Here is a 27,218-nt window from a genome sequence, read left to right on the forward strand (position 1 = left end):
AACGGGGAGTTAAAAGGGAGTCTGTGATAATAAAAACAGATGGAGCTTTGATCACACTCTCATGGTTGCCAACTTACCATTTTTGATTAAGCCCTACAGATACCCCTGCCTGGAAAGTTGTCCGTCACATCTCCCTCCCTCGAAAAAAGACATTATAGGCCAACCATGTCATATTCTTGTCAAGAAAACCACAGGAATGAAGCTTCACTAGAAGGAAACTTTGGGCACCAAAGTAAAACAGAGTTATCAAATTAAAATGCAAAATCTCCTTGAATATAAAAACAAATGAGAAAAACAAAACTCTGCAGTAGGAAGAAGAAAAGGCATATAAGAATAAAACTGCCTTGAATTAGACTGCGTGTAATCCTGACTGTATCATGTGGAATAATTAATAAATTCTTCAATCTATTAAATCTATCTTTGTCCAGCTGCAGGGCTGCCTATAATTGACCTGAGTTGCCAGCCCATCCCTTCCTAAAACAGAAATTTTAATCCCTCCATTCCAGTAATACCAAGAAATTTGTTAGACAGATTTGGCAGCAGAAGTAGAAAACAGCGTTGGCATACTGTGAGCCAGCTCCTGCGGTGAAATATTCATCAACTAAGTGTTAATTATATATCTTTCCACAGTGTAAAATAAAGAGACCTTTCTATTTCTAGACGCTCTGTGTTCTATGTTTAGACTACTTAGGAAGGAAAAATACTCATTCATCCCTCTATTTGTATTAGGTCTCCTCTGTAAAATTTCTTTATCAAAGTGTGCAAACTTTAAATATTTGGCATTAAACCTACTATGAAAAAACAACAGCCAACAAATGAAGATTGGAATTGTAGATCAAAATATATAGAGAGTGGACATTTAACTATCAGAATTAAAAATATTCACAGAGCAAAATATCATAACAAATGTTATAAGCAAAAAGGGCTATACTTCCACTATTCTAAATTCACAATGTATTATATGGCATCATAAGCACCTGTTATATTTCCATACATACAGAAAAGATACAGAAAAATGTAGTGTTAATTTTGTTTTAACTTTTATTATTGCTTTTTCACTTAGTTAGCTGCCTTGAGTACCTGAGCAGAAAAGTAGAACAACCTAAATGATTGTTTTTAGTTTCTGGGATGTTCTATCAAGCCTGTTTTTTAAGATTCCATCATGATCCTTCTTCATTATAGACAAAGACCTTTACAGCGTAAGTTAAAATATTAAAACATGTAACAGTTTAATACATAGTACACTTCTGTTAACAAATCTGGATATGATGTCAAAGCTTGTCATTGGAGCTCTTCAAGCAAGCCCAGTAGGATGATTAGTTTTCCACATATGTCTCTTAAATTATGTTGTTTTTGAAATCTGTAATGGATATGCTTTTCATATATATTTTGGGAACATTGTCAGCCTTTAGTATACAGCTTCTGACATTTGTTTTGTGAGCTTCCCTTAAAAGACACTGTAAAAATACACCATTGAGCCTGAAAAAAACCGGAAATTGTATCAGGGATATTAGTGTTCTTGACTTTTTTTTTTTAAACTGACATTTTTAGAGAATGAAATTTCCCTTGATAGTAGAATGGAAGACAAATAACTGGATAAGATCACAAAGTATCAAGATCTGAAAATTGAAATTCAACAATTATGGGATAAACGGGCTGTGGTGGTCCCAATGGTTATTAGTCCACTGGTCCCATAATGAAAAAATCTTGGACAGTGCTAAGAAAATCTGTGCACTGTCAACATTTCTATCTGTCAATTGCAAAATTGGATTTTGTACATCCTGGCTTCTTGGGAAGATCTTGATGCATATTAAGGGCAGCAGCAATTAAAGAATTAGCAGCTGTGATTTTACATTGTTGTGAACAGATAATAGTGATAATTATCCCACCTCTGCTTTGAGACTTATAGTTGCAAACATTTCTGCTTTGAGACCTGCAGTGGAAACATTCAGTCTAAAAGAGACTGAAAAGAAGCAGCAGCAATCCAACTGGAGGTATTCACAAGGGGTGGTCAAAACAAGTCAAGATGACACAGGCACAACAGTGTGATCAGAGCTCTGCCCATTTTTATGTGTGTCAAGGACTGTGGTGAAGGAGTAGGATGAAGACACTACAAATCTTCTCTGCTTTAGTCTCCTTATTCCAAAAGCCTTATGTTCTTTTGCATTTTATTCTCCGCAACTATTGAGAAAAGTTATCCAGATTAAAATTTGAATATTCCATTTGTTTTGCATATCAATCATTGAAACTTGTGGTCACACAATCTACTTAACCAGATCACTTAAACACCCAACAGATGCTACATGTTGAGATAGGGTATCTCTTTTTAACCAAAACACCAAGGTAGCAGGTGCAAAGCCAGCCTTCTTCATTATTATATGGAAGTATAATATGGAAGCTTGGACAATAAGGATTCAATATTCAGCAGGATGAGCAAATGTTGCCAAAGGACATAAAAGAGATGTTACTACTTAAAAATCACATATTGAACATGTGTACTAGAAGTTAGATACAAGAGGGAGAAGACTTATTATTTTGAAGAAGTGGCTTTGACAGATATCCAAATAGATTCAGGATGTTTTGTCATATGTTTGACTCAAGATACTTGAGGGGAGATTGCCATAGTATAATAGAGGAGGAACTTGCTCAATCGGCATGGGAATATAGTATACATTTTGGATACATACAAACTTTATGGATGAAGTGGATTCTTTATCATACAATAATTCAAAATGATTAGCATTTCACTAAGGCCCACAAGTTAGAACACCACACTCTATCCAGTGGTAGGATTCAAATTTTTTTTACTACCAGTTCTGTGGGCTTGGCTTGGTGGGCATGGCAGGGGAAGGATACCGTAAAATCTTCATTCCCACCCCACTCCAGGGGAAGGTTACTGCAAAATCCCAATCCCTCCCCATCCCACTAACCTACTTTCCAGCTCCATTCTCCTGTGCAGGACAACAAAAGAAGACCCAGCCGATCAGCTGGGACTCGGGAGGCAAAGAATAGATTTGGGGGGGGGGGGCAATCAGAGGTGGTATTTGCTGGTTCTCCGAACTACTCAAAATTTCTGCTACCAGTTCTCCAGAACTGATCAAAACCTGCTGAATACCACCTCTGACTCTATCCTTCTCTACTCAGAAGTATCATATTTTCTTAAAAATGGTTCTACTCATAAAATATCCTTTCTCTTGCAAAAATCAGACTGAAAACAACCTACTTGCATCCATTACATTATTCTTAGCAAATCCAACATAATTTATTTTTTAAATGTATGGTAAGGTAAAGGAAAAGGAGTCCCTGCAAATTTTATTCCACTCGTCATTGCTGGTTATAGGAGGTGGTACCCATCTCCGTTTCAAGGCCATTGAGCCCACGCTATCTGAAGACATTTCTGTGCTCATGTAGCCAGCATGACATTAAAGAGCATTGTTACTTCCCACCAAAGTGGTAATTTATCAACTCACATTTGTATGCTTTCGAACTCTATGTTGGGAGTTCACCCCATCTCATGGCACTTGGGTCTCAAACCTGGGCTGCTGGCTTTTCCGTCAACAAACCCAGTGTTTTAACCACTGAGCCACTGTGACACCTTTAAAATGTATGATTAATAGGGAAATATACTAAACTTCCTTCCAGGTTAACAAACCAGAACATTTTATAGGATTTCTCCTTAGATAAGTATGTGTAATACTATATTCTACACCAATAACACTGTACAATGAAGATTCACATCTGTGCATCTTATTTTTTTTTTTTATTTAAGGAATAAATTCGATCACGACTGGTTAGAAATCATTAAGGTTTGTGTGTTTTCCATCTCTTGATGACCAGGAGATGGCAGGCTTTTCTTTCTAAATTATCAATTGTCAGTCATAGTTTTAATCTGCTGATGATGGTACATGGATGTAGGCCACAAAATTAATAAATGTCAACACCTTTAATATGCAAAACAATGGCTTGTTTCAAAAAAGGTTATGGGGCCAATGATTTTTCATTTCATAGAAAAAAATAAGAATCTACCAGTACCACTTTTACCAGTTTACAGGGTGATGGGAGCATGTGCAGTTTATATCAAATAAACCATAAATACTAAACACATTAATATTTACTTTTATTTATTTATATTAAACCGTTACATTTATAAAAAAAAATCAAGGCAGCAAACACACACAATATTCCTTTCTCATCCTCTTTTTTTCTAGAACAACAACTTTGTGAGGTGAGTTGTCCTGAGAGTGTGATTGGTCAAAATCACCCAATTGGCTTTCATGTCCAAAGTGGAACTAGCACTCATATTCTCTGGATTCCAATCTGGTACCTTCACCTCTAGACGTATTGCTTTGATTCTAGTAATAGATTCATGATTTCCTATTTTTTGAACAAAGCTACAGTCAGTTTAATATGGCTGTTTTAATAATAGGTCACTCTTTTCGAGTACCAAAGTATCCAGTTTTCCAGGACCAGCCTTCAATAATTCTTATGATTACTGAAAAATATATTTATTCTTTATTATTTTTATACCAATTTTATGCCATTCCAATTGATGCTTTCTCCTCAGTCGATACAACAGTTGTCAAAATACAATGACAACGTACATAAAGTGATGTAAAACCAATCATTGCAAAAGTCAATACATTTAAACAATTGATCTTAAAAGTGTAGAAAAACAAAACTTTAAAATTTACTACCAAGCCCCAAAAGGAACCCTAAAGTTTTGGGGAGACTAAAAATATGTGAGGTAACACTAGGAAATTGTTACACAGAAGGCCTTTTCACCATCTATCCAATTTTACTTTATTTCTGGTAGCATCTCTAGCTCCATCTGGAAATATATGGAACAAAGTAACAAAGCATCCCAACCATTTAGTCTATGTAAGTTAAACCTGATAATTTCAATAGAAACCAAAGCCAATAGTTGTTAAGCTTCACATAAATGGATAGGAGCATGGGGGAAGCTCGACTTGGCAATTGCACATGTGAAAAGAGTTTGCATATTACAATAGATCTCAAGCTGATATGAACTAGCCGTATGATATACAGTAATTGTGCAAAAGACAAATGCAATTCTGGAATTTATTAATATAAGCATTGAGTGTAAAGATGGGAAGTTATAAACCAGTCTATTCTGCAATAGTCAGGCCCCACTTGGAATTGTGGTTGCAGTTCTGGGCATGGCAGGATACAAAGCACATCAACAAACTGAAATGAGTTTAGAGAAGATCTGTCTAGACGTTGAAGGGAATGAAAATCCACACTTATGAAGTGAGGAACATTAAAGGAACTACTGTAGAAATACTTAACCAGCAGAGGAAAGGACTGGGATATGATAGTAATCATGAGATATTGTCAGTCCTGGAAAGTAGACGAGACTAAGAAACATTGCGTAGCTCTAAAGCAGGGGTCTTCAAACTTGATAGCTTTAAGACTTGTGGACTTCAACTCTCAGAATTCCTTTTCCAGTCATGTTAGCTCAGGAATTCTGGGAGTTGAAGTCACAAATCTTAAATTTGCCAAGTTTGAAGACCCTTGATCTAGTTTTATTAGAACAGCTGCAGCTAACAAAATCTTGCAAATCTGAAGGTGCTTCCCTTTCTCGCTCTTTTATCTTCATGTGAAGGGGAGGCTGCTTGAGATGTTTTCCCAAACTACTTTCTTGGTCTGGGTTCAAGCCTCATCTGATTTATCAAATCAAATCATTATTATTTTATTCTATAATTTTTAACTGGATGTTCATTGAATGTTTTGATTTGTTCTGGTCTCTGGTCTTTGACTGTAATACACTTGATCTGATTTATCCAATTGTTGCTTTGATAGTGGATCTTCCATCTATCCTTCAAGGCCATTCTCTATAACCACTGCAGAAATCGGAAGATTTGTCTGCAAAGGACATCAAGAACTTATTCTCTGAGTCTGCCCAGGGCAGCTCAAAAATCAGTTGGTAGAAACTACAGGGAAGTAAAGTTGGATTAGATGTTAGAAATAATCTCCGGATGGTAAAAGCCTCTAAAGGGGAGCATACCTCAGGCTGCTTTAAGATGAGGTATGAGGCTCTTCAGAGACTAAACAGTCATTTGTCCAAGATACTTTTGCAGACCCTTTCCCAAACAAGGGACTGACTAGATGACCCCTGATGTTATTACAATTCCATATTATTTCCTACACTTTTATTTGTTTAGCTTTAAGTTCATATTTTTAAAATGTTGGTTTAGTTTTAGGCTCCCAGGTGGGTTTAAATGTTATTGTTTTATTGAACTAAATTTTCATTTTGTTTGCTGGAAAAGCTGTTCTGAGATCCAATTTGGATGAAGGAATGGAATTACATAAATAATAAACACACTGATTCCCCCCACCCTTTAAATTATATATACCTTTTGTATAGGAAAAAATCTTGCTTGTGCTACTGCCTATCTGTGGAAGATGAAAGGCACAATTCAAAGTAAGGAAAGAAATATTAGCAGTCATGCTTATTTAGATGTCAAGTTGTGCTATTTTACATTTGCAAATAATTTCTGGGGGAAAGATTTCTGGTTGTATTTTATTCTTGGCTATTATATTACAAAACATTCAAACAAAGAAGATTGATCCATAACAGCACATTTTCAAGCAATTTTTTTTTAAAATTCAGCACCTTCCCAATCAAGGTAACTATAAAAATAGCAACCATTAGATGATTTAAGCTTCTCTAAAAATTTCCTGAAACCTCACAATCATAGTTAATTGGCACAATTAACAGACAGGTGAGGGCAGATTTCACATTTACATGCAATGAATATGCATTTGTGTTATGCATCTTTACCCTGACAATGATTTGTTGCAAGGGAACGGGATGAAAAATGTGTGATATCATTTGTTTTACATGAAGACACTGAGAGGCTTCATGCATCAGCACACGAAGGGTGATGTATCTTCAGGATGTGGATGATTCCCAGCTCTACAGCTCCATTTTTAACTAAACTGGATTTGCAGCAGAAGGGAAAAATAAGTTCAGGCTCAATAGATGTAAGATGGAGCAAATGTTGATCCAAAGCCAGACAAGTTCAGGACACTTCAAACATTGACTCTGGATATCCATGTTGACTTCCAGGGTTGTCCTCCCCTAAAAGAGCAGGTTTTTAATTTTGGAAAATTCCTGGCTGATAGATACTTGTCATGTCCCTGTCAGAATCTGACTCGGAGGGGGAAACTGAATAGCTGACAGGGAGTGGGAGTGTGGTTCCGTTGGCTGTGGAAGAAACTGGGGAAGGGCAAAGTCCGGTTGGGCAGAGCAGGGAAGAGGTAGAGCAAGGGAGAGGGAATTCAGAGAAGGACCCAGGCCCACACCCTCTTCATCCTAGAGCACGCAGGGAGGAACAGAGAAGGGAGCAATGTGAGTTGCGTGGCTTATGGGGGAGGAAAGGGCCCTGATTCCCTTCATTAGTTGCAGCTGGGAACACAGTGTTTAAAAAGGGAAGCTGTGCACAGCAAGCTGTTGGGAGCAAATGTGAATTTATTTTATTTTGTCATGGCTTATCTGTGTTCCTGGCATCTTCCCAACTGTGTGAATTTTGTCATGCTTTCAAGTCTGAAGTTCCTTCTCCTGCCCTGTCAAGCTAATTACTTCAGCTTGGTTTGTTTGGATTTTTAGTTACAGTTTGTGTGTACCTTATTTTGGACTGAATGTTCCACAGTTAAAGGCTATTCCTGGGAGAGTTTTTCTCCAGCCGAAGGTAACCTGGACATTGGGGGCAAAGTTGGAGATAATAAAGGGACTCTTATTGCTTATGTGACTGTGTTGCCTTGGTGCCATGCCCTGTGTCATCAGAGATACTGTTGGAAGAGCAGGTAGAAGCTGGGATTCTACTGGTTTGGCCCGGGCAAACGGGTAGCTCTGAGGATCAGCTGGGAGCAAACCAGTTCAGTTTGCTCCACCAATCAGCTGTTGGGCCCACCCGCTTGCCCAGGCTCTAGGCTGTGCTTTATATCCTGTTTTTCAAGCTCAGCTGATCCGTGCGGCACAGCGGATTGCCGCACATCAGCTGTTTAACACACAGGGATTGCTGGAAAGTGCCAGTAGCAAACGCTCTGTGCACACTCATTGAACCAGTTGTTACACCGGTTGAATTGCACCCCTGCTTTTGCCCAGTTTTAAGACTTACCTGGAGTATAAGATAGTGGCAACCATCATGACATTCTTGGACTATTGCAACTGAATAGAGCTGGAAGGGACTTTAGAGGTCTTCTAGTCCAACCCCCTGCTCAAGCAGGAGACCCTATGCCATTTCAGACAAGTGGCTGTCCAATCTCTTCTTATAAATCTCCAGTGATGAAGCACCCACAACTTCTGAAGGCAGGCTGTTCCATTGGTTAATTGTCCTCACTATTAGGAAGTTTGCCATCTTCACTCTTCAGGGGATCAACTGTTTCCTTGAGATTTTTCTTGTTATTAATATATTGAAGGAAACGTTTAAAATTATCTTTGACTTTTGTTGCGAGCCTTTATTCATTCCGAGACTTTGCTTTCTTGACTTCATCTTTGCCCTGCTTCTTTAATTATTCACTTTGTCTCATGTCCACTTGCTAAAGAGCTCCTAGCTGATTTTAAAAAGTATATTTAAGATCTGGTTAAGAACTGGATGGGAGGGGAAAAAAAAAAAACATCCCACCAAGAAGTCGAATTGGAAAAGAACCTTTGGAGAAGACAAGGACAATTAATTTCAGTAATGTTGCCAAGTTTGTTCAGGAAAAGGAGTGAGCTTCTCATGACATTCACTTTACTAGATTTTCCTTTCTATGTTAAGCCACATTATCTCTTAGAACTAAAGTCACCAAAGTCAATAGTGGTGTCCCCCAAGGCAGTGTTCTAGGACCAACTCTCTTCATACTCTACATAAATGACCTCTGTGATCATATTAAGAGCAATTGCGTTCTTTTCGCTGATGATGTAAAGCTGTTCAATACCACAGACAATACTGCTACCCTACAAAAAGATCTCGACTATGTATCAGAATGGTCAAACAAATGGCAACTTCAAATCTCAACAAATAAATGCTCTGTCTTACATATTGGCAAAAAAATCAGAAAATAAAATACAAGCTGAATAGTCAAGATCTTGTTGATGACCCAAGCTCTGTAAAGGACCTTGGAATACTCACCTCTAATGATCTAAGTGCTAGAGCCCACTGCAACTACATAGCCAAAAAGGCATTAAGAGTTGTTAACCTAATCCTACGTAGTTTTTCTCTGGTAATATCACACTACTAACCAGAGCATACAAAACATTTGCTAGACCAATACTCGAATACAGTTCATCAGTCTGGAACCCACATTACATATCTGATATTAGCACAATTGAGAAAGTCCAGAAATATTTCACAAGAAGAGTTCTCCACTCCTCTACTCGTTGTAGAATACCTTATGCCACCAGACTTGAAATTCTAGAACTAGGAAACCTTGAATTACGCCGTCTTCGGTCTGATTTAAGCATGGTATATAAAATCGTACATTGCAATGTCCTACCTGTCAATGAATACTTCAGCTTCAACCATAACAACACAAGAGCACACAATAGATACAAACTCAAAGTTAACCGCACCAAACTTGATTGCAGGAAATACGACTTCAGCAATAGAGTGGTCAATGTCTGGAATACTCTACCCGACTCTGTAGTTTCTTCCCCAAACCCCAAAGACTTTAACCTTAGACTGTCTACTATTGACCTCACCCCTTTCCTAAGAGGTCTGTAGGGGCGTGCATAAGCGCACCAACGTGCCTACCGTCCCTGTCCTATTGTTTCTCTTATTCTTCTTTTATTTTTCTTATATGTACCCATTTCATGTATTCACAACTATGTATATACTTATACTTATTATCTTGTAAACAATTGGCAAATCAAATAAATAAATAAATAAATAAATAAAACAGTTTAAGACTTCTTCAGAATGTGCAAGAAAGGTCCTTGTGCTAATGAGTGTGTGAGACATTTTATGTGTGGAAGTGTGCACGCCTTGGAGTCCTGGCGACTTTTTTAACGTATCCCTATCATTTTCAGGAGCTGTTTGCCCTTGCCTTCTTCCCAAGGCTGAGAGAGAATAACTGGCCAAAGCTACATAGTTGGTTTGATCCCTAAGGCAAGAAAGGCACTCAGGGTCTCCTAGTTTCTAGTCTGGTGTTTTTAACCACTGCATTAAACTGGCCCTCATGAGAGGCATGGCAACATTATATTAATTCCAACTAAATTATTCATAGCTGATGGATGATATCATCAACATATATAAGGAGCAGAGATACCTGACAGCCTCATGATAGACAGACAATATGCGAACAGAAAAATGCTTGTCAGAGAGAAGAATGCAGAACATATCTGGCTCAAGAAAGCCTAACATTTCTCCTTGCCTTTAAAAAAAAAAAGACATTGACTCAGAACATCTGTCCGTTTCTACAAATTTCTTTGAAATCACTCAATTGCTCACAAGTTTACAGTTTGCACCAACAAGGTACAAAAGAAAAATCCAAGGTAAAAAGAGTGTCACTCATCAAATAAGGTGAAAGCATTCTAGTCAGGCCTATGGGCATAAATGCCGATGCAGATTAAATCTCAGCCATGTGGTCTGTCCATCATAAAAATCCTTCAACTCAAGGCCAGGTATGAACAATCCCTCCAGTTATTTCCTTGCTGATAGAAACCAAATAATTCTTCACATCACATGGATTGTTAAATAATAGTGCAAATCCTTTGGCATTATTTACCATTTCCAGTATGTGTTCAGGATTGACTGGAGAAATTTCAACTATACAATCATGTGTATATCACTGATGTACAATTTCTGACATCATTAGAAGAGGGAAACTTTCAAAAATGAAAAAAAAAAAGTCACCTGGGAAAAGGCGTTTGCATTTTCCATTCAGATGCAGATGAAACTAATTTGCCTTGATTTTGGTGGGAACAAAGCTTCATGAGGAAAGTAATTGTGCCAACTTCTTTGGCAAGGTGACTTCTGGTTCTCCATCTACTCCATCCATCCGAGGTTGATAAAATGAAGACCCAGATTGTGTGTGTGTGTGTGGGGCATATGCTGACTCTGTAAACCGCTAGCCTTAGAGTATATATGTCTAAGTGCTATTGCTATTCCTTCCTTCCTTCCTTCCTTCCTTCCTTCCTTCCTTCCTTCCTTCCTTCCTTCCTTCCCTTTCTAATTCTCCTTCCTGGTGGCACAGTGGCTAGAATGCAGTATTGCAAGCTAACTCTGCCCACAGCCTGGAGTTTGATCTTCACCGCCTCAAGGTTGACTCAGCTTTCCGTTCTTCTGAGGTCAGTAAAATGAAGACCCAGGTGGTTGGGGGGCAATATGCTGACTCTCTAAACAGCTTACAAAGGGCTGTAAAACACTGTGAAGCGGTATATAAGTCTAAGTGCTATTGCTTTGCTACTGTCCCTGCATTCACAGTGTATCATAGCTGGGAGCTACAGGGCTAGCATCTGGTTTTTCAGTACTATCAGTACCATTGTTGGATTAACAGATAACAGATAATCAGAGTTGGAAGGACCTTGTAGGTCATCTAGTCCAACCCCCCAGCCAAACGGGAGACCCTACACCATTTCTGACAGATGGATTGTTGCTATCCTGCCAGAATCCTTAGTTTGGCCCTCTTGTAAGTAAGATGAAGGGCTCAACTGGTCTCTGACAACTAATTCCATTACTTTATCCAAGTACCAATCATGCTGCCAGTGTTTTGGGAGGGAGGGAGGGAGGTATCACTCCCCAATATTTAAAACTGCTTCTCTTTAAAATTATTAGACATGCCTGAATCATAAAAAATCTTTTTACACTGTTGCTAAATAGGAGATTAATAAACAGTTGCTTAATAGTGAGATGGGTGGCACATACATTTAATAAAATAAATAAAAATAATAAACCTGAAAACAAGTGAACTCAAATTCAAAAATCTGTTCTAAGTATCCAACCTATTTAACAACTTGGAAATTCCTAAACTGACCTTGTGGAAGGAAAGTCATATAGAAGAGTTTGGAAGATGTAATGAATATGTCATTAGATTAAATATTATTCAAATATATAATCAAGATTATATAGTTAAAAATATATGATCTGAAAATACTGAAGGACATTTAAATACAATAGTACAAAAATTTACAGACCAACAACAAAAAAAAACCTCTTAGTAAACTCAGAACTTGAAACTAAAGAAGTAATAAGAACTAAAAATGAGCAAAGTTGTAGGAACCTGATAACTTCTCTGCAATTTACTACAAAGCTTTCCAAGAAATTCTGATTAGACCTTTAACTCAGGTAATGAATGAGATTCCAAAATATCAAGTAATTCCTTCATCATAGAAAGATGCTTGATAAAAGACAAAAGTGACCCAGCCTTCTTTGAGTTGGATAGAAATTTTTCTCTTACTGAATGTAGATTGCAAGCTTTTTACAGCAATATTTGCAATCAGACAGGATTTGTCTGGAAATAAAATAAAATAAATAAAAGTAAATCTATATCTATATCTATATCTATATCTATATCTATATCTATATCTATATCTATATCTATATCTATCTATCTATCTATCTATCTATCTATCTATATCTATCTATCTATCTATCTATCTATCTATCTATCTCCCTCCATGTGGGTGTAGCTTTATTGAGGACTACATGTTGAGTACAGTTTGTCAGCCAGTTACCAATCCATCTGGTGGTGATGCTGTCTATCATACATTTTTCTATCTTACCAAGAAGTAGGTTGTGGTCTACTTTGTCAAATGCTTTACTGAAATCTAGGTATACTAAGTATAAGTATACTAAGTATACTAAGTACTAAGTACTAAGACAGCATTTCGCTGATTCACTAATTTAGTCACTTTGTCAAAGAATGAAATAAAATTTGTTTGGCATGATCTGTTTTGACTTCTGGTTATAACTTTGTTGGCTTTGCATCAGGGATGGGATTCAATTTTTTTAACAACCAGTTCTGTGGGCGTGGCTTAGTTGGTGGGCATGACTTGGTGGTCATATTATTGGCTGGGCATGGCCAACTCAATATCACTCACATCGAGGCACACATCTCCTCGCTTGGCCTCTCATGACTGTGGGGATGGTGCAACAGTCGTAAGTGTGAAAAACAGGCATAAGTCACTTTTTCAGTACCATTGTAACTTTGAATGGTCACTCCACACAAGCAAAGTACCAGCAAAGGAGGGGAAAAAACTCCAGAGAAGTTCCTGAGACAGGAAGTCTAGTCCTGCCAAGAATGTAATAAGGGTTAACGGAGAGGCAGTTTCTGTAAGCAACACCAGAATGCTTCCTTCCTGCCTTCCTTACAGGATTAGCCCAGTAACTTCTTCTAACAACCGGTTCTCCAAACTGCTTAGAATGTTAACAACTGGTTCTACTGAATAGGTGCGAACCTGTAGAATCCCACCCCTGCTTTGAAGATTTGTCCCTTGATTCATTTCTAAGATTTTCCCAGGTATTTATGTCAGGCTGATTGATCTGTATTTTCCTGGATCTGTTCAAACCCCCTCCTTTTTAAAAAAAAAAAAAAAAAAGATGGGGACCACATCTCTTTTCCAGTTCTCAGTTCACATTTTTGAAGATGTGGTTCAATGGTTCTGAGATCAGGTTTACCAGTTTCTTCAGAACTCTGGGATGTAGTCCATCAGGACATGGTGATTTGAATCCATCTATAGATGACAGGTATTCTCGTACCTTAATTTTTGTATATTTAAATTTGCATTCCTAGCTTGTCTTTTATGGTTTTGTTTTTGGTAAGTTAGGTTGTATTTTCTTTTTGCATGAAGACAGGTGTAAAGAATGAATTAAGCAGCTTTTCTTTCTCTGTGTTGCCTGTTACTTCTTTGTCATCTTCTCCCATTAGTGGACTAGTTTTTTCCTTTGACTTTTTTCTTGTTTTTTATGTGTTGAAAGAAACTTTTTAAAAATTGCTTTTGATATTTGCTACAAGTCTTACTTCATTCTGAGACTTAGCTTTCCTAACTTTATCTTTGCAGTATCAGGCTATTTGTTGGTATTTTGCCTTAGTTATGTGTCCTTTTTTCCATTTTTATTTTGCACTTATCTTTTTTTCTCCCAGTTGCTCAGGGAGTTCTTTATTCAACCATACAGGTTTTTTCTTGGTTTTCTTGTTTTTCTTTTTCAGGACACTGATAAACCTCCAAGTGGCCTCAACGATTTTCTAAAAGAATGTAAATGACCAGGTATTTGCAAGGAATATAAATCCTTCCATTCCCCACCATTCAGTCAGAGCTGAAGAAGTTTCTTGGACGAGAAGCAAAATGTCTTTAAAGAAAAACAAGAAAGTCCAGTTGCCTCCTGAAAAAGCACTTTTGGAACAACCATGATCTGGATGACTGAGAATCTCCATAGACATTCAAAATGTGTTAGCAAGTTAGCTGCCTCACCTGGATTACAGGATCACCTGATGGTTATTCTACCTTTCTTGAGGGAAAGGTTTCCAGATGATTTGTACAAATAGTTTTGCATTGGTACAAACAGAAATAAAGCAATTGTGCAATATTAAGTTAAACAAAGGCTAAAAATTAGTCCAAGCTTCTCTTCCTTAATTCTATGATGCTTATACATTTACTTTTGACTCATTTTTGTTTTATTTTTCTCATTTTGCTTGTTTTTTCCTCTCAAAAATGTTTATCAAACTCTCCCTTCACATGTATGTATAAAGCAGTGGTGGGATTCAAAAGTTCCCACCACCAGTTCTATGGGCGTGGCTTGATGGGCATGGCTGCAGGGGGTGGGATTTCATGCCTCGCGTGCCTCGCGCAATTGCATGATCATAAGCACATGCCAAGAGAGCCCTTTGCGCACACGTTAAAACAGTAAAAACTAAGCTATTGCGCATCTCAGGTGTTTAGCACAGCAATCCGCTCTGCCACGCCAAACAGTTGAGAGGTTAAAAAGGACCTAGGAGCAGGGGCGGGTGAGTGGACCCAACTGCAGAGTGTCAGAGAGGCTCAGAGCAAACCGGTTCTGTGCCAGCTGATCTTTGGCGCTACCGGTATGCCAGAACCGGGCCGAACCGGTAGAATACCACCACTGGTATAAAGAGAAGCACAGCTCTAGACATTCTGAATAGCGCAGGTTTTTCTCCATGATGGTGTTCTGAAAGATACAAATCATTTACTATAGAGTAGATCCACAACTCTTCTCATTAAGAGACAACTCTTGGCCTGTTCTCTATTACTTGCCAGCCTCTCTCTGGTAAACAGAACTAAAGAGCAGAGAAGCTTAGGACAAGGTGGTTTAGTGATTGGTGGTGGCTTCATTGTGAAATCTCCATTGTGTGAAAGAAGGAATTGGTGATTGGGAGCCCAGACCATATCAGTTCATCAAAACAAGACAGAAGACATGAGTCCAGAAAGAGACCAGTATGGGACAACCAAAAGGAAAGAGAGATAAATTGCTATGGGGTCAACAGAATGAAGCATGGTCAATTGAGAGTTACCCATAAGCTAAGGAGAAACAGCCTTCCAGCTGGGTCAAAGGGTGAATTTATTTTTAAGTGACTCATCCTCCTGGAATTGCCAAGAAAACAGAAACAAGGCACTTAAGACTATGAAAGCATGTGGAAGAAGCCCATAAAAGTGAAAGCTAACCCAAAAAATCTCTTCAGTGTTTGAAGGGGATAGAAATGGAAGCAGAGACTGTACATTCTTTCTATTAACTCAGTCCACCAAGCTAACAGAAAACACTGCCAATTCTGTAAACAGGTCAGTGGGATTACAGGAAACTTTATATGGTATAGGTCAGGTTAGGCGTAAACATAGGATTAAGACTTTGTTAAAACTTAGAGGCTACAAATAAAGGGAACATTAGGACAGGGACTATAGGCATGTTGGTGCACTTATGCACATCCCTTAAAGACCTCTTAGGAATGGGGTGAAGTCAACAGTAGACAGTCTAAGGTTAAAGTTTTTGGGGTTTGGGGAAGAAACCACAGAGTCAGGTAGAGTATTCCAAACATTGACCACTCTGTTGCTGAAGTCGTGTTTCCTGCAATTGAGTTTGGTGCAATTTATCTTGAGTTTGTATCTATTGTGTGCTCATGTATTGTTGTGGTAGAAATTGAAGTAGTCATTGATGGGTAGGACATTGCAATAGATAATTTTATGTACTACGCTTAGGTTGGACCTAAGGTGGTGTAGTTTTAAGTTGTCTAAACCTAAAATTTCAAGTCTGGTGGCATAAGATATTCTGTTATGAGTAGAGGAGTGGAGAACTCTTCTCATGAAATATCTCTGGACTCTCTCTATTGTGTTAATGTCGGATATGCAATGAGTTCCAGACAGATGAGCTGTATTCGAGAACTGGTCTAGCAAATGTTTTGTATGCTCTAGTTAGTAGTACAATATTACTGGAAAAAGCTATGCAGGATTAGGTTAACAACTCTTAATACCTTTTGGCTATGTTGTTACACTGAGTTCTAGCACTTAGATCATTATCTGTTTTAATACTTTTAATATTTAGGTCCTTTTAGGGGTGGGATGGATCTTGAGTCTTTAAGTTTGTTGTTTACAAAATTATAGAAGGCACGGGTGGATTTCGTGCGCTGAAGGTTTTCCTCTTGTTTGATATGATAATTATCATTATCATTATCTCTAGCACTTAGATCATTATCATCATGATCTGTTTGAGATCATAGTCAGTGTTTCAGATGCAGCTTTATAAACCAATATTTGGTTTTCAGAGCTCTCTGGAGCTAGGTAGAATATAACTTTTAGTAATATCTCAATGTACACAAACGATTGTTCAATTGGCTATGTTTTAAAATTTTTGGCCTTAATAATGTATATTTTGGGAAACACACACACACAAACACACACACACATATACATACACAGACACAGACACACACACACAGACACAGACACACACACACACACACACACACACACTGTTCAGGTATTTTCCCACGTCATTGTAGTTGTGCTTTTAAAGTTGTAGCAACGTTTGGGCAGAATCTCATCTGCCATCATCAGGCTTCTGTATAGTGTTCATCTGTGAGTCAGACTTTTACAGTGGTTTCAGATTTAAATTTGGGGCAGCCTATTGCTGTGCCAGAATGGTTTTTCTTCATCCTGATTGGTTGGGAGTCTTGGTCTGTGTTTATTGGTCTTGGAGTTTGCTGTGTTCTGCTTGATTGGTGTTTCTAATATCTTCTGTCTGTTTTGTGGCTCTTTTTGTATCTTGATTGGCTGGCAACATTGTGTTACTTTATTGGAGGCCTTTAGTGCAGCTTGGCTCCGGGTAAATGGATGGCTATCATTAGTTAGGAAGCTCGGTTTCATCTGGGTGCCTGGTTGGGGTGTGTTTGAGATGGAGGTATCAGGGGATCTGTTTGTGCCCAGGTGTTTGCCTGGCTTGTGGTGTGGAGATTTTTTTGTTTGTGAGTGCAGGCTTCCAAATGATTGACAGTCTGGTGGAATCATCTCTTCTATTCATGCTTTCTGGTCTTTTTTTCAATCTCTATGGCTTCTCTGATGATTCTGTGGCTGGGGTTTTCTATAGTGGCTGGGGTTTTCTATAGTGGCTGGGGTTTTCTATAGTGGCTAGGGTTTTGGTGCCATTGAAGTTGATGCTATGACCTGTGGCTTCCATGTGTTGGACTAGTGAGGAAGTGTGTTCCAGCTTTTTGACTGCCAGGTGAAACCTAGCTTCCTAACTAATGATAGCAGTCCATTTACCGGAGCCAAGCTGCACTAAAGGCCTCAATAAAGTAACACAATGTTGCCAGCCAATCAAGATACAAAAGAGCCACAAAACAGACAGAAGATATTAGAAACACCAATCAAGCAGAACACAGCAAACTCCAAGACCAATAAACACAGACCAAGACTCCCAACCAATCAGGATGAAGAAAAAACCATTCTGGCACAGCAATAGGCTGCCCCAAATTTAAATCTGAAACCACTGTAAAAGTCTGACTCACAGATGAACACTATACAGAAGCCTGATGATGGCAGATGAGATTCTGCCCAAACGTTGCTACAACTTTAAAAGCACAACTACAATGACGTGGAAAATACCGAACAAAGCTGAATGCCATACATGTAAGTACCGAAAACTTAAGAAAACAAATATCTATCTATCTATCTATCTATCTATCTATCTATCTATCTTTGGTTATTCGGGTTTTCTCCACGTAAATTGGAAGTATCTTGGTGACGTTTCGATGAAATCTCATTCGTCATCTTCAGGCTTGTGTCTTCAGCTTTGTACTTCTCTGAGAAGCACAAAGCCGAAGACACAACCCTGAAGATGACGAATGAGATTTCAGCGAAACGTCGCCAAGACACTTCAATTTTATGCGAGAGAAAACCTGAATAACCAAAGATCCACATACAAATACCCATGAAAACCTCAGAAAACAAACAAACACACACACACACATATACATACATACACACACACACACACATACGGGGTGGAGTCTGGGCAACTGAATGGAGCTGAGTGTTTACTGGCCGGATGCCCTTCCTGTCGCTAATGAGGATACGTATATATACATATACGTGCGTACGTGCGTGTATGTATATATTCTGTACCTTTGAGATGCCTGTCCAAATTTTAAACGGTTGAAGGAAATGACAGCAAATTGTAAATTGTCCATACAAATTCTGTCAAGCTTTAGAGGATGAAAGGGTTGCAGATCATGCTATTATGCTGACACTTACAGCAGGATTGAAGGATACCTTTGGAAACAGCTGTCAAGATGGCTTTAGGGATTCTCATTTTTTTCTCACTGTCAGAACCGTCAAACTTGCATCAAACTTTGTGAATTTTATACATTCTTGCTCGGCCAAACTCTTTCATTTCCTTTAACCCGTTCACCCCATAGGAATGTTGCTTGTAAACTACTTTGAACTCTATATGTAATAAAACACACTATATCACTGTGTCGTTCTATAGAGCTTGTTAGAATTTTCTCCATTGTTCTATTAGAACCGTAGCTCATTTGTACATGATCTGAGTTTTAAAATTGAGCAAATGGAGAGTAATATTTGCAAAAGACTTCACATTACTCATATCATTTTAAATATTCTATGGAGAATATTAGTACAATCATTACATGGTTACTGAATATGCAAAAAAACTGCAAATGATTTTAATGTATGCAAATGTAAACTGGAAATATAACTTTATAGTTGATTGCCTGAATCCCACTGGGCTCTACTATAAAGTTTACTGGTTACAGTTTTGCAATCTTGCTGGAATATCCCACCTATTCTGGCTTTCTTGGCTCCTCCTGCTGCATAACACTATCAAGTTTCTTTTCTCAAGTACTTGCTCTCTTCATGCAAACTTTTATGATCACAGCATTCTAGAATCTCGACTATTTGGCAAATACTTGTTCTTCGTTTTCTCGGTGGCTATTTTGAGGCAACTTGGAGGAAGGCCGAGATTTCAGACGGCCTTTGATCCAGGCCTACATCTTCCTAGAGTAAAGAGCCACATGCTGGGTACATCTGGCCTGCGCTTGAGCCAGCTTCAAGGCATTCTTCTTTCTCACCGCTTTCCATATTTCTGATGTATTCCAGTGACATTTGGTAGAGTGGTGAGGTGGCCTACAGGTGGAGCTCTCACCTAACAATCAGGAGGCTGTGAGTTTCATCATAGGTAGAGGCAGGTAGTTCTCTCTCTGGGAAAAATGAGAATATATCTGCTGAACAAAACTCTGCATTGGCAACAGGAAGGGCAACCGGCCATTAAAACGTTCCGCTAGCTCCATATAGTTGCCCAGATTCCACCCCGCAAGGGATTATGGGGTCATTAAATGGAGATGATGATGATTCCAGTGACATTTGGCTTCTAGTATGATTTAGATTCTGTCAAAATGCATATTGGCCTGTTATCCAGCTTTTTTCCTTTCAGTATATACTCTGGAAACTCTGGTCATGAACGCTTCTGACCATGACCAAATCGGGTTCCGACCAAAAAAAATCCACAACATTTTTGAATCGGGTCACGATTGAAAAATCAGGTGGTGATCAAACACGGCCATGGTCAATTCCTTTTCCGTACCGATTTCCCCTTCTGCGCCATTTTTTTTGTAGGCTCATGCGCAGTCAGTCTCGTTTCCGGTCACGACCAAATCGGGTTGCGACCGAAGTTACGGAACAAATTACGGTCATGACCGGAGTTTCCACTGTACGTGGTAACTTTTATACTAACTTATATCTTTAGGATACATATGAATTCCTGTACCTGTATTTCTTTTTTCTTTTCCATTATAAAGGTGGAAAATAAAACTTTGTGGTGTCTTCTTCAGATGAAAACATCCCATTTCTAGGAATGGATTTTTCCTGTGACTATAATTACATGAATTCTAAGTATTATTAACTTTGACTTGATCAGCACTAACAGAGACAGAAGGCAATTGCATTGGATGGCCTCTAATTCTAGTATTAAGAGAGATGTAGAAATGGTCCCTCTTTCTTTACCTTTGTATGCTAGATAGGGAATTCTGGGAATCCACACTTCTTGAAATTACCAAGATGTCACAGGTTCTTTTATATATCCCCAAGGGTTTTTTACAGGATTTTTACATCACAGGAACTAGAGGAAAAGCTATATTGGGCCTAATTCTTACTAACACAGAAGAAGTGATAGAGGAGGTTGAAATTGCCAGGAATTTTGGGGGAGAATGGAATTGGGATTGAATATAATGCAAACACAAACAATAGAACACAATCAAACCAGTATCTTAGGGTGATTTTAACAAATTTAGAGACAGCTTGGGAAGGAATCCATGGATGAAAATCTTAAAGGGGAAAACAACTCAAGAAGCATGTGAAAGTCTAAAAAATTACAAAAGCCCAGTCCAGCTTAATATAACTGAAAAAGAAAAACAAGAAATCCAAGAAGAAACAGCATGTGTACACCTGGAACTCATTGATAAATTAAAAGACAAAAAGGATAAGTACAAAAAATGGAAAGAGGGACATATAACTAAGACAAAATACCAACAAATAGCCTGAACTTGGAAAGAAGTCAGGAAAACAATAGCGAATAAATTGCAAACAGTAGCAAACATGTGTAAAGGGCCAGAGCTTTGATCCTGCTGGCATAACTACTACAGTATCTTGCCTTTGTTGACATCCATCCCCAACTTTGATATGCTGAGACATTCAATTTATAAAAAGACTTCACCTAAGATAGGCTTTCTATCAGTGGTGGGATTCAATTTTTTTTCCTACCGATTCTGTGGGTGTGGCTTGGTGGGCATGGCAGGGGAAGGATACTATAAAATCTCCAGTCAGAGGTGGTATTTGCCGGTTCTCTGAACTACTCAAAATTTCCGCTACCAGTTCTCCAGAACTGGTCGGACCCTGCTGAATACCACCTCTGCTTTCTATCCTGAAAACTCTTTTCTTATTAATCTCCTGGGCCATTCAACTGTTCAGACAGCAATATGACTCTTGTTTATTGTTTACCATGAATACTTGGTCTGGAAGAATGGTTCCAACACACTTCCAAGCAGTGTGCATCTCTCTCTGGATTGGCAGTCTATTTTTGTCTTTGCCTTATTAAGGTTTTGGTGGCCAACTATTACTGCCACTACCCCATCTTGGGAAAAAATCACCCAGATTCAAAACAGGTTAGCATTTGAATGAGATACTTCCAAAAAAGTCCCAGACTGGGAAGTAAAAAAAATTAAAAATCCAGAAATTGAGCAATGACAAACGACTACAAAATGGTTGGCAAGCAGGCTACATGGATGAAATCATTAGTTGAGGTTGTCTTCATTCTTTAAAGCTCTATTAATATGTTTGTTGATGACAAATGCAATTAAAGATTTTAGAAACCGCAACTAAATTCAGATTGAATGCTTTGATTTAATAATCACACATTCTCTGTTTCTTTTATATACATTTATATAGTTAGGTTTTTTTTCCCTATAGAGGTTAAAATTCAAATTCTTTTTAACCATTTAATTGTTATGTGCCTCAAGGAACTATGATACAGTGTTAGCTTCAGGGATTGGTGTCATTTAACTCCATGTGTTTTCCTTGAAGCAGAGATACTATTTAATCAGATTAAACCTTTTTGACAGAACTGACAGCAAAACCCAGAAATCCAAATGATTTAAATGCCCCAGAAACTGTATTTGCTTAAGCAGTACCTTCCAAAAAATGTGCACATGAAATATCACTTTAAGGTATTCAAATGTTTTAAGGTAGTCAACAATAGAAAATGGTTTTATAAGGCAGGACTTTCCTTCTGCTGTGTTTCTTACAAGTTATTCATTTTCTTTAAAATTGGACAAATAATCTCAATAAAGACAAAACTATATTATTACAGTGCCAGAATTGTGAATAACCAATAGAACAATTAATTATCTATTTAAATTGCTAACATCCATTAACTGTTTAACTCAAGTTTCACACTTTCCTGTACTTAACCAAATTTGGAAGATGTTTACAGATCAAAATTCAAATGCATATCATTATTGGAGGATGACATCTCTAAGATAAACAAATGATAAGCTAACTTTTTAATTTTGAAAATGACAATCCTTTTTCAAAAAATTGTTATCTTTTTATACAAAAGACAAATTTATACAAAATACTGTATTAATTTGTTCTGCCAAGTATGAAATCCTTCATATAAATCATGGTTGATTTGGGCTGCATTAAATGAAGCTTGTCTGGGCTGCATTAAATGAAGAGTCATTGTCTTGGGCCACATTTAAAAAATCTAATATAGTTAATGTATATAAATAACAAACTTCCATTACTATTATTATTATTATTATCATCATCATCATCATCTTGTGGGGTTGCATTGCTAGCTGCCCAGGGTGGCATGTGCCCACGGGCCACAGGTTGAACATGCCTGATATAAATTAAGCTCACCATATAAAAATTACTGCAGATGTACCTCATTTAAAGAACAGTATAATGGACATTTTGAACTTGAGCCATCCATATTTTTACCAGGCAAATGTTTAAAATATCCTTTTTACTCCATACCTTGAAGTCTTCCAACATCCTAATTAATTTTTTTACAATGCGCACAATAAAATAATTAATCTGGCTTATTTATATATTAAATTCATACACTGCCCATTTCACGATTCAAGAGATGAATGATATCCAGATCCCTTTCATGATTACTACTGCTAAGCCAGATCTTCCTCATCCCCATAATTGATTATCAATGGTGATTTCATTTTCTGAAGGGCTTAAATGAGTGTTTCTCAACTTCACCTGGTTAGGAATTCTTGGAGTTGAAGTCCACACATCTGAAAGTGGCTACAGTTGAGAAACTGGCTTAAAACTTCTTCCCACTCTTGACTGAGCAGATGGACCACTATGTGTCTGGAGCAAACTCCTTGCTTGCTAGTAACAGGGAGGATTATCTTATAGTTTCCTTGAATTATTATTAATAATTATAGGCAATTATTAAATTGCCTGACTGTTGCAGATTGAATGGAAGTTACTGCGTTTTGACTGCAAATAGATCTTTGACCACAAGAATTACATTTGCTAAAAACCGTAAAAACCCTGCCATCTTCATGAGTTTAGAATTCTAGTCTCATTTCCTGGCAGTGTTTATTTCAAAAAATGCAGTCATGCATGAGAGTCTTATAGAGATTTCTGTGCATCTATATAAATATATATTACCACCTGGAAGGACAGCCTATCAAGATAATGATTAGCCACTATGCTAAGGGTTATTTTCAGAAGAATATTCCAGTCCTATTTTTTGTTAACTTACAATTACACTCCTTACAAGCCTGGTAAAAATTCACAGGCAGCTCATAATACTTATCATCAACTTTCCCCTTTGATCATAATCATGACTTGGTTCAAATTATTGTTATATTCAGAATATATTTTTCTCTGGTGCAGTTTGAATGCAAGCTGTACTTATTTTTTGTCATCTCTTATTATTTCATTGCCATCATTTTGTCATTTGCTAATTGGTACCTTTCAAAAGCCTGGAGGTACAAAGAAGCCTCAATCATTTGGACCTCCCACCCTCACATCTCTATGTTCTTAAAGTCCACCACATCAATTTTCCTATAAGCCAGCTCTTTCAAGCATCCACAATTGAAGCATAATCTCACAGACAACTGGGACTGCCCCACAGATGACCTGATACTCCTTTGCTGTTTGCTAAATTAATAGCTGAGGTCAGTATAGCTTTCTGAAATTTCACGTCTCATCATATATTTTATGGGAGATACGCTCTTTGTCTGATTCCTTTGATGAGACCTGTCCAGTATAATTGAACCTCTGGCTTAGCTCTCATCTTCCTCAGACCATACAAGCCCCACAACCACACCAAGGTAGTGTATTATTGCTATTGCTATTGCTATTGCTATTGCTATTGCTATTATTATTATTATTATTATTATTATTATTATTATTATTATTATTATTATTATTATTATTAATTTGTAGCCCACCTTTATTATATTTACAAATAATTCAAGGCAGCAAGCATATCCAACATACTTTCCTCCTCCCATTTTTGCCCACAACAACCCTGTGAGATGGGTTGGCCTGAGAGAGAATGCCTGACCCAAAGTCACCCAGCTGGCTTTCATAGATAAGGTGGGACTTGTGTTCACAATTTTCCACTTTCTGGTCTGGTGCTTTAACCACTAGACCAGAGTCTCCAAACTTGGCAACCTTAAGACTTGTGGACTTCAACTCCCAGAATTCTCCAGTCAGAACAGCTGCGCTAGACCAAACTGGCTCTCTTTTGGAACAAAAATGTTGGCCCAAATCCAGAAAAACTGTACATAATTATCCCGGTGTTATCTTTTAGCAGTTTAGGACCAGCTTTCTTTCTAATTAACTGCCTCCCCCTTTTCCTTAAGAAATTATTAAATTAGCATGTCAGAGATATATGTCTTGGAAATCAGATTTACAATCCAGACAGAGGATAGTTACTAAATTAGAACTAAAGTTTTCCAGACCAGCCATACAAATACACGAAAGGTGATATTGAAGTTTCCTGGTGTCTGGACCAAACTACTTTGAGACTTTTGACATATTTTGAATATATTTTATCCATATCCAAAATTTAGTTAAATTCTCAAAATGATATATAGAAGGCCAAAGAAACGAAGTACTCAACAAATTTCATGGTTTTGTTTTCCCCATTTCATGGCACTGTGATGAAACTAATATTTTATATAGGGGGAAAGTAAAACCAATGTAAGATGTTGAAATTCTGTTAAAACCCATGTTAGAATTCATTGTGAAATGCCCCATGCTCATTGTAATGTCACATCATCAAATAATGTAAAGTGTCTGCTAATGTTTGGTATGGATTCACCACTTTCTCAGACACAATTATTATGGAAAATAGTGGAAAACACTATTTTGCATGGGGAAATCACTTTGTTTCAAGACTTTAAATCAAGCACGTTCAAATTCTGCAATACCATAACTATCTGATACAATAAATTAATTGTACAACCTCCCTGTATGAATGAAATTAATGAACTCATTGAGATTTGGGTTGGTCAAGAAGTGTGCCACAAACTAAAAGATATACAACTCTGATATATTTTCTTGAAAAGTTTACTTTTACCTGCATTACTAGTAATTTGGACAGCTTACATTTTTCTCTCACGACTCAACCTGAATTTCTATTTTGAAAGGCTAGAAATGTAAATTAATGGATAAAGATATTGAATGTCCTGAACTCTTAAATATAGTTACTCTGAGTCAAGAGATATGCTAATACACACCATGTAGGAAATGCCTAATTGGCTGGAAAACATCTGCTGATCCCAATGATGCTGCTATTAGTGGCTGACCCACAGGTTTAGCAACATTTGTGGTTATCTTCCCATTGCAGGTGTACCTAGGCAAAATGCCAGCGTGCTTTGGCAATGGTCTCACTTTGCTGTATAAATCTGGTTAGCTTTAAATAAGCACTACGACCCCCTCTAAGTTGCTCCCAACAGATCACCAAAAGTCTAAAAACTCAGATTTTAAAATACACTGAGAAATTTCCCATCAGTCTTCTAATAACATTGATACTGTATGTCTTAAGGTTAATTCATATTCTTCAGGAACTGGAGACTTACCATTAGAGCGATGAATACAGGTGTGTTGGTTATCGCTTAGGAAAAACCCTTCTTTGCATTGGCATTCATAGCTTCCCATAGTATTGACACAAATCTGTTGGCAGCCACCATTGTTATCCAAACACTCATCAACATCTAGAGACATAAAATTTAATATAAGCTATTAATACTCAGAATACAATAAGAAGCCACAAATTCTTCATTCCAATTCAGACGCAAACATATGGTCTCATCAATCATCATTTAAGAAATTATAATTTATTGGGTTGAGCATCAATTTTGTACCTATGTGCTCCTTTCCTTCACATTTCACAGTGCAAAACTCACAGCCATAAATCATAGATTGGCTGATCTCAAAAAGTTAAGCAAAGTTGGATGGGACACCTCCTGAGAATCCTAGGGCACTAGACTAGATTGGAAAATAAAAGTAACACAAACAAAGAAGGTGATACAAATTTCTTGTATGTGTTGCCAAGAAAACTACTGTCATGTTTTAGGACAATGTTTCTTAGCCTTGGCAACCTGAAGATGTGTGCACTTCAATCTCCAGAATGGCTGGCTGGGGATTTTAATAGATGAAGTCTACACATCTTCACATTACTAAGGTTAAGAAGCACCATTCTAGACATTTGTTAGCCAGTATAAGTACAGTGACAGCATTTCCTAAACTAATCTTCTAACTGAGGGGCGTCAAACTCACATTGTCACAGCAGCATCGCGTGATGTATCACAATTCCCCCCCCTTCGCTAAACCGGGCGTGGCCAGCACTCATCCAGCTCGCGGGCTGCAAGTTTGACACCCCTGTTCTAACTGAATGTATTGTGTTTTCCATACGTTGTCGTCAGTGACTGTATTTTTAAAAAAAATCATCCTAAATAAATTTTTCATAACAAAACACAGGTAATCCTCGATTTACGACACCAATTAAGCCCAACATTTCTATTGTTAAGTGAGACATTTGTTAAATGAGTTTTGGCCCATTTTACAATTTCCTTGCCACAGTTGTTAAGGGAATCACCACAGAGGATAAGTTAGCACCTCCTTGTTTAAGTTGAATCTGGCTTCCCCATTGATTCTGCTTGTCAGGTGGTCGCAAAAGGGGGTCACATGATGTTGGGACACAGCAACGGTCATA

The 27,218-nt window shown here is 37.8% G+C and overlaps 1 protein-coding gene across 3 annotated transcripts in view; it reads right to left on the bottom strand.

The window, feature by feature from the left end:
• SCUBE1 (signal peptide, CUB domain and EGF like domain containing 1) overlaps positions 1–27,218 on the bottom strand; it is a 186,715-nt gene that overhangs the window by 98,843 nt on the left and 60,654 nt on the right. For all 3 annotated transcript variants that reach the window (XM_087969451.1, XM_087969453.1, XM_087969452.1), the window contains one exon: positions 26,083–26,217. In XM_087969451.1, coding sequence (XP_087825577.1) covers positions 26,083–26,217 — 135 coding nt within the window. The remainder of the gene's footprint in view (positions 1–26,082; positions 26,218–27,218) is intronic.

Source organism: Notechis scutatus, chromosome 6 (genome assembly GCF_049901735.1).
Source record: "Notechis scutatus isolate UNSWTSFEM ecotype Mainland chromosome 6, rNotScu1.2, whole genome shotgun sequence".
Lineage (NCBI taxonomy): Eukaryota > Metazoa > Chordata > Lepidosauria > Squamata > Elapidae > Notechis > Notechis scutatus.